General features: G+C 43.5%; 1 protein-coding gene across 1 annotated transcript; it reads left to right on the plus strand.

The window, feature by feature from the left end:
* Window positions 1-2,768: 2,768 nt before the first annotated feature.
* LOC124550755 (cuticle protein 16.5-like) lies at window positions 2,769-5,057 on the plus strand (the record flags this gene model as incomplete). The annotated part of the gene is made up of 1 exon (XM_047125478.1): window positions 2,769-5,057. A coding segment is annotated over one exon (294 nt), but the record flags the coding sequence as incomplete, so codon positions are not given.
* Window positions 5,058-9,641: the final 4,584 nt, after the last annotated feature.

Raw genomic sequence — 9,641 nt, forward strand, 5'->3', positions numbered from 1 at the left:
GAAAAAACTAAACAATGGCTGAGGTAGCATTAACTGTGTCTCTCTGTTTTTCGACAAGGGAGAGAGAAAGCAGGATTCCTCGCTGAAATTAAGGATAAACCTCCGTTACAAGATTGATCTCAACTGCTTCCATAACAAATGGTTCAAATGGCTCTGAGCACTATGGGACTTAACTTCTGAGGTCATCAGTCCCCTAGAACTTAGAACTGAAACTTCCTGGCAGATTAAAACTATGTGCCGACCGAGACTCGAACTCGGTACCTTTCCTTTCGCGGTCAAGTGCTCTACCATCTTTTTTTTTCCATTTTGTTCGTTGTGTTTGGTCGTTGCGGACGTCGCAAGACATCCTGTTCAAGTTCGGTGGTTGATCCTTCCACTCAGTTTCTTATTACAGAGGCCAACCGGCTCTCTGACCGAACACGCTGAGCTACCGTGCCGGCTGATCTGAGCTACCGAAGCACGACTCACGCCCGGTACTCACAGCTGTACTTCTGCCAGTTTCTCGTCTCCTAACTTCCAAACTTTACAGAAGTTCTCCTGCGAACCTTGCAGAACTAGCACTCCTGAAAGAAAGGATACTGCGGAGACATGGCTTAGCCACAGCCTGGGGGATATTTCCAGAATTCTGGAAACTTAGAACTACTTAAACCTAACTGACCTAAGGGCACCACACACATCCATGCCCGAGGCAGGATTCGGCTTCCATAACAGCACTACTCCATTAGTTGGAAATGCAAGCCAGAATCTCCTCGTTGGTATATTCCATAGAATGACCAGTGTGAAGACAAGGTTCTGCATTGGCTGATTTGTTCGACTGTTGTAAGCCAGTGTGCCACTTGTGTTCAGTACACCAGACCTCCACAGCCCTGGCAGTCTGTCCAATATATGACATGCCACAGCTGCATGGAATACATTACACACCCACCTCACACAAACCAAGATCATCCTTAAAAGAGTCTCAAACGACTGTGATCTCAGATGGAAGTCGGAAAAGACATTTCATATCATATATCCGCAAAATAGGCGAATCGTACTGGTATTGCTCCCTGCGCAAGGTAGAAACGCCGTAGACGTTGGTGTCAACTGGATATTATCATCACTCACCCGGTGCCCGGTAAATCTGATCTCCCTTTCACTGTATCCTTTCTGACGAAAGGTGGCCTCAAGGTAGGTTAACTCGGCTGACGAACTCTCAAGGTGAAATCACGTGGACCCTGTGAAGCAAGGTACAAAGTACCTCTTCACTCTGGGCTGGATGGTGACAACCATCAGCCTGCAGATACAAGTCAGTGTGATTAGGTTTCCTACAAAAGGCATGTCCCCACATACCATCAACCTTCGCCCTGACCAACACATCAAGAAGGAAAAGGCAGCCATTCTTTTGCACCTCCACCGTGAAACGAATATTCAGTTGGATTGAATTCTGGTGTTCTAAAAAGCCGTTCAAATTCTGACTGCAATGAGGCCAAACAATAGAAGTATCGTCTACATATCTGACAAAACGCGCAGATTTCAAAGCTGCCGACTCCAAGGCACGTATCTCTAAGTCTTCCGTAGACAAATTGGCAATAATAGGTGACAACGGGGTTCCTATCGCAACTCCATCTGTCTATTCATAGTACTGGTCACTGAATAAAAAGGAAGTGGAACTCAATACATGTTGACATAGGTTCGTTAATTCGACACCAAATATTACCTCCATTAATCGTAACGAATCATCCAGAGGAACACGATTCTGCATGGAGTCCTGTATTATCTCTCCGGAACTCCTGTGCAAATCGAGGTTTTAAATTCCCTCGCACAGTGCCTACTTGCTGCAGTTTTTCCTCGAAAATGACAAGGTGGCCACTGTCTAAATTGCGTACAGATTCAGAGTCGAATTCTCGCGGTATATGGACAAAGCGCAATACCGAGTCCAGCTGTACGAAAACGGTGTCAACTATTTGATGAGGCCGCAGAGATTTGGGTGAAATCCTGATCTGGCGCCGTGCGAGTTCAGTCTTTCGGCAAGCTGAAAAAAATCCACAAGGAAAAAGATTTTCCAACGGTGAGGACATTCACACACTGTTCTGTGACAAAGGAGGGGATTTTTACTGACGAAGAACTGACAGATTGCTAGAACGATCCGATCGTTGTTTACACAGTCTTCGTGCCTACAGTGAAAAACAATTTTATGTATCTGTGTTTCTTTGAAGTGTAATGCAGCATTCAAACTTGCACTTCCATAATAACGTGGAACTTACATTGTGATGTATCGCCGTACGCCTTAGCCTCAGTCATTTCTTAACTCCCTGGAGTGACCTGCTGATCTACGCCCCCCACAGGTGATCTCTTGCGCCGTGCTGCTGCTGCTGGGCAGCGCCGCCGCCCAGAGGGAGGAGCTGGAGCCGGAGGCGGAGGCCCGCCCCCAGGCCGCCGCCCCCGCGCAGGACACGGAGCCCGTCGAGCAGCCGGGAGTCCGCCCCCGCGACAAGCGCGGCTTCCTCGCTGCCGCCGCCGCCCCCCTCGCCTACCCCGCAGCCGCCGCCTACACCTTCCCGGCCGCTGCCTACGCCGCCCCCGCCGCGTACGCCGCCGCCCCTCTGGTGGCTAAGGCAGCCTTCGCCGTCCCCGCAGCCTACGCCGCCGCCCCCGCAGTCGCCGCTCCGTTGGTTGCCAAGGCCGCCTTCGCCGCCCCGGCCGCCTACGCCGCCCCCGCCGCCTACGCCGCCGCTCCGGCGGTCGCTGCTCCGCTGGTGGCCAAGGCCGCCTTCGCCGCTCCCGCAGCCTATGCGGCACCCGCCGCCTACGCCGCTCCCGCTGCCTACGCCGCAGCCCCCGCAGTCGCTGCCCCACTAGTGGCGAAGGCAGCCTTCGCCGCCCCTGCCGCCTACGCTGCAGCGCCTGCAGTGGCGGCCCCCTTGGTTGCCAAGGCAGCCTTCGCCGCCCCCGCCTACGCTGCAGCCCCCGCAGTAGCCGCTCCACTGGTGGCTAAGGCCGCCTTCACCGCCCCCGCAGCCTACGCCGCCCCCGCTGCCTACGCGGCTGCTCCCGCGTTCGCACACTATGCCTACTACGGCTAGATGTGGTTATCCACTGCGGTTAAACCCAACAGTCTTGTCAAGCTCTGCAACGTCTCCCCAAGAACCACCTCGTTCCACCATTTAACTTCACAAAATCCTGTATCCCGTCCTCATGTTTTCCTACCTCGTTCCATCGGTTAATTCCGCAAAACAGTGTATCATCTCCTCTTCTATTCCTCAGCCCGAGGAATGTGTACTCGGAGAGATTGCCAAAAGACATCCCACTCCTGCAGATTCTTAAAAGGCTCAGAGCTGAAGAAATAGTGTCACGCTTCCAGACGCTACGCTTCAACGATAGCACACAGTCCCACCTTAGCTTGCCTGCATACTAGTCTTCAAACCCTTCCTGCCACTACTACATTTTAGTTCTAGCGTTAGGGCTACACCACAGTTCCTGACGACTACTGTTTATCCTTGCACAACGCGGTTACACAAAGAAATTATACCTCTTGCACTGCGTTTTTCGCACGCAGGTATCAACAGGAAACCTAAGTACGCTCTTACAGCGAAGTTAATGCTAAGTACATACGGCTCTTAGTTTTTTTAAGTTCAAACGCCGTTTTCTTGTTCCAATAAGAAAAACGCGTCGGAATTCATAAAACTAATACGTGAATGCTTACCGCGGCAAACGAATGCATAACAAATCTGACATACGCCAATATTGGCTTCAGGTGAATCACACATTTCTCATGGCTTCACAGAGGTGGAAATCCATACGTATTCCATTCCACACGTTATAGGATTCTCTCCCTGTTGCTGTTTCTCCGTATGCGGTCTGCTGAATACTTAGTTGTAAAACAAAACGGTTTGTGGAGAATGCTTTCTCTTCGCTGTGAGGTGAAATGTATTGATTAATAAATTCCACGTATCATCAAAACAGCTCGGGATTGATGGATAGTCTATTTCACGATTCGATCTGCACATGTTCTAGAACCCCACGTTAACTTTACCAAAACTGGCTGCAATGCAGCGGGTGAACAGACCCGGGCGAAATTGGTAGAATTGTGTTTGCATACTACGAACTTCTGCCTACCATCTGACTACCTTGCGCTCTAATTTTTCACGGACACAAGCTGCAAGCAGCATAGAAAACCATTCTCTTATCGGGACTCAGATCACCCTACTCCAATGAAAACGAGACATTCCTGCTCGCATATGTCTCAGGAGACATACTTACACTTTTTCGAGCCTGGAAGTAGGTTTTGGAATGTGCAAACTGCCTTTCCTGCAAACTGTAAAATACGCGGTAGGCATACTGGTGTGGATCGAGGATACAAAAATAAAATGTTAGTCTTCTGACATACAAATACTCCACACCCAGCATTCAGCTCACAGCTCTAATCTTCCGCACTGTTTTTCGCTCCCTATTCCAGTTACTCATTTCGAAGCTCTCTCTCTCTCAAAGAGTGACACACATGTCGGACACGCATTCTGCGTTGGCTCTCCTTCCGAAGAAAAACAGCCGAGACGTGCCTGGAAAAACTCCAGCTAACGGAGGCAAAAGAAATTCCGACGCGAAACCCACTTCACCGCTTCGGATCACGTGGGAAGGTTTCTCACAGTTCGCGTGACTTCTGTTCCAAAGGAGAAATGTCCGATTTCCACTCTCGCAACAGCGTTCGTCCAAGCAGCTAAATATACAGCTAGCTGCGTCCTTTCCACTTCCTGTGGAAACAAGTCGATAGCTTCGACTACGGCTCTGCGTCTTCGTAAACTTAATGGTACACAACTCCAAAGTATTCCTTCCTCATTTGTACTGCAGCCGAATGTTTTTAACGAGGCAATCGGGACAAACGGTCTCCCAGTCAAACGATTTCCCTACTGCTCCCTGCCATATCCTCGACTTCCTTTGAAGGTTCCAGAGCTTGTTCAGACTCAAACCTGTGAACATCCCACTGTAAGATCCGATTTTTACGATACTGTTGTTGTACATATTTGTTACTTTTTTCACCGCCCATGTTGTATTTAGAAAATAAAAATATTGTTCGCATCTCAGATGATCTGTGGATTTATTTTCCTCTGGCCTGATCCTATCCTCTAAATACGCTTAGTAGCAGCGAGGATGTGCTTATGGCTGAATAGTTAATGTTAAACCACACTGACTATAAACTACGTAAAATATTTAGTGAAAGAGCTGAGTTACACATAGATCAAAATACATTTTCAGAGAATAAAAAACAGCCAAAGATAATTTGCAATCAACTAATCGATGGACTAAGATCTAACAAAGTGCAGGAAAAACATACGAGTCTTAACTGGAACAACATTTGAGACAACTTACTACACTTTAAATTCCTCACCAATGTTGTGATGTGTTCTTGGTACAAGGTAGTAAGTGAGATGAGGTAAGACGCATTTGACATCCAGTCAGCAATGGAAGTTGGAGAAAACGAAACCGTAGTTGTGGTCTCAAAATACGAGTGTTATGCCAAAGAACAATAATATCCAAAATACGTAACAGGCGTCGTTAAAACCAGAAGAAACGTATGGTTGCAAATTTATTTCAACCGCTTTCTCTGGATGACGGTTGAAAGCCAAAACCTATGGGAATAAATGTGTAAAATTAAATACAGCAAAGGAAAGGTGTTATCCCACCGCTAAAAATAACGGAATAAAATGCCTAAAGCAAATGTGGCTACACTTCACAATTATAAAAGGTAAATCCATAATCATCATACATACCTCAACGTACTGTGCATCAATGACAAACTGAAAAGATTAAGACGGTGGTCAAAATACGAAATAAAATAAAAAAAACTATCTACACGTTATTTGTTCCGAAAACAAAAGGAGATGGCTGAAAAAAGTGGTAGCGTTTCTGTTGCGCATGCTACTCCGATTTTGTTCCAAAGGCAGCCAGCATTCAACTTTTATTAACGTTATCTCGATACAAATTTCGTTTTTGTACAAATATGCAACAAAGCAATTGTAAAGAAATGAAAGCGTCGTAAGATTATTTAAATGTCACGTTTCAGGACAGTTAACAATGACAAAAGAAATTTCACTTTTTTCAGAACTTATAGAGATTTCGAATTCACTAGTAGTATCTGAAGGTGTAAAGAATTACTGCTTATATCTCTAAGATATATTTACTCAAGACTGAAAGATTTTTGCTTTGACGTTCATTGTGTTAAACAGTATATCAGAATAGATTTTGCAACAGGACGTTTCAGTAATGAAGTAGTATGTAGCGGGACAATTACCACATCGTGGCTGTGTTTCATGTCTTTTTTAACCTATTTTCATTGTGATCGTGATGCCATATTTCCAAGTGAAAAAAACCGGGTCGTATTACAAACAATCTTAATGTGAACTACGATGGCTTACTTTTTTGCAAAAGAATATTTCTCGTTTCCTCGCACCTTCTCAAGTAATTCTTTCTTGAATTTGATGTTATCATAGCATTTTTATCCCACTCAAGAACTTTTCTTTTATTTCCCTCATTGCTTCTTCGATGTACAGAGTGAACAGTAGGGGCGAAAGACGACATCCCTGCCTTACACCCTTTTTAATCCGAGCACTTCGTTCTTGGTCTTCGAGTTCTATTGCTCCCACTCGGTTATTGTACATATTGTGTATTACCCGTCTTTCCCTATAGCTTACCCCTATATTTTTGTCAGGATTTCGAACATCTCGCACAATTTTACATTGTCGGACGGGTTTTTCAGGTCGACAAATTTAATGAAAGTGTCTCGATTTTTCTTCAGCCTTGCTTCCATTACAAACAGCAACGTCAGAAAACATTGTACAAGCGATCTATTTCTTTCACCAGCCAAATGTATATTTAACCCTCTGTTGCATGATTTTTTTTTAGGAAACCAATTTCAATGAAAAACATATCTGGGGGTAGGGTCTGACACACAAAATACTGTGTAATAGGTTAAACATAGAAATTTTGATTTATTCAATATTTTAGGTTTGTTGCCATTTGGCAACACCACGCGTATGTCCCAACAGACTTCCCAAAAGACTCACAACACTTTTATTTACATACATGTATAGGTAAAATGACTTAGGAAAGATACACAAATGTGCTTCTACATACATTTATTGCGCGGCCCCTCCCGCTGGAAGTTCGATTCCTCCCTCGGGCGTAGGTGTGTGTGTGCTGCTCTCAGCATAAGTTAGTTTAAGTAGTGTGTAAGTCTAGGGACCTATGACCTCAGCAGTTTGGTCCCTTAGGAATTCACACACATATGAACATTTGTAGAAGGGAGTCTAATCACAGACATAAAGACTACCATTCCTATCCAAATTTCTAATTCTTGTCTCTCAAGTTTCAGCCCTTTTGCAGGATTGTTTTGAATGGATACTCTGCTTGACTCCTCAACAATAATGTCCAACATTTCGCTTCCAAGAAACATGTAAAAATATTCTTTCGGACTGCATACATGAGAAGGGATGTCAAGTGTATCAGTCCATTCTGGCATAACTAGTACTTACAGGTATTTCTTCCAATTACACACATGTTTAGGCTTTTTATTTTCTTCTGCCGCTACAATACCATTTTGATGTAACAAATTGTTTTCGTCATGTTGTTCCTCTTCTTGTTCCTTTTCCTCTTCTTCTTGTTCTCCTTCACTGTCATCGTCAGTCTCACGAACAACTACAGCTGAAGTTCCATGAGGAATATTACGTCTAACACTTTCATCCTCTGAATCATCTGCAAATTCTTCTTCACTGTCGGTGTTGCCCAATTCCGAATCGTCCCTTTCTTCAGAAATATTCCTCATTGCCGCTGAATGTCTGCCACCACAGAAGCATGAAGCTGGAACTGATGCCATGTCTACAAAATAAAAGTAATAAACAGCATTGTACTGAATCCGCCCATGTTGAAAAAGGTTATGTTTTCATGGGCAGGATCATAATGTTGCCATATGGCAACAAACCGAAAATATTGAGCAATTATTTATCATTCAGTTACAGAGACATCGACACATTATCTGTGCTATCATTAGGCATCATTTAACATACCTTAAAAATATAATTTCTCTAAGTGTGATCTAAGTGGGAGAAATAATTCACTTTTTCCGCTGCTGTAGCGTGTGTTTACGTATAGTGGACCTCCAGCAACGACTATAGACTATCAGCAGTTTCTGCCAACATAACGACGCTAAACACAGTCTAGCTTGACGCACCCAGACTGTGTGTTGCCATACGGCAACACCATGCATGTACAAGCGGTTTCCTTAACATTATATGTAAATTTATGGTTTGTTGCTATATAGCAACGCCATGCAATAGAGGGTTAATTTGGAATATATCCTTTCCACAGCCGCAATGTGGGTAGGGACTGCAAAAAAGTATCGCACAGTTTTGAAAAATTCTGAATATTCATGTTTAGAATGGTTGTTCATGAAATCACACCATATATCAGTTACGTTTTTCTCTAAAAACAAGGATCTGGTTTTCTATTTGAGCTGTTCTCTGAGGAAACAATTTAGGCGATTTACTTAGTCGATCTTTAGGCATATAGGAATCGTTCTGTAGAATCACAACGCCTAATATCAGCGACGACGTCACAGTCACGACCAGCAGCTCGATACGCCGCACGCAGCTATAGAGAAGCGAGACAGAAACGCTATTGGGATGGTGGCCCATATTGGGGGTCTTTCCCCCGGAAATTTTCTAAATTTTAGATGAAAAATAGTGAGATTCAAAGTTTTTTAAGCATTGAAGAGTCATATGATCAACATTAGAACCCGAAAATTGGACTCTCGATAACTCGACAAGCATGACACATTTATTGGCTTTGAAAAAAGAAACAAAACATCCACGGTATTTTCGTAAAAAGCTAATGTAATTTACAGTAATAATCATGCTTATAGACTACTACAAAGCAGGGAATATATAGCTCTGAAAAGACTGAAATTACATTTAAATAAATTCTAAACTATCATTAAAAGAATAAAACATAAAATATTGCTGTCGCTCAGTAATAGCACATTGATTAATAAGTGAAATAGCTAAGCTTACTTTGAATAAGGCTCAGGGTTCATTAAATAAAAACAATATCTCAAAGTTAATGCTTTAATACAGTTAATAAAGTTAATACAATATGCCTAATACTTTCAGTCAAAAAGCATGTAAATAGTGGGTTTTAAATGGGTCTTACACCTTAAAAATATTTAAATATTTGAAAATAACTTCTGCAATACTATAGTAAAATAGTAATACAGCACTATACTAGTACTAATATTTTGGAAGTTAAAATTTAACGTTATCTATGTATTTAATTTTCTATTTTATAAAGATTTTTAATATTGCTCTAAATGCCATTATTAGTGCTAGAGTGTCTTTAGAAAGGTGCAAATGTCGACCGTCTGACTGGATTACTGAATATGAAGTCGTTGATGTCTGGTCGGATATCCAATTCACCCAAAACATTTCGGTGAGCATCAAGAACAGCCAAGTTGTTCAATCTCTTCTGTCCTATTGTAGATCGGAGATATGACTTCAGACGTCTAAGGGCGCTAAATGACCGTTCTGCTCTTGCTGTCGTGATTGGAACTACTTGGAGAAGCTTAAGGCACTTCACTACTTCAACAACATTTCACCAGCTGCAGGCTCTTGTGTAAT

The sequence above is a fragment of the Schistocerca americana genome, chromosome 9 (genome assembly GCF_021461395.2).
Source record: "Schistocerca americana isolate TAMUIC-IGC-003095 chromosome 9, iqSchAmer2.1, whole genome shotgun sequence".
Taxonomy (NCBI): domain Eukaryota; kingdom Metazoa; phylum Arthropoda; class Insecta; order Orthoptera; family Acrididae; genus Schistocerca; species Schistocerca americana.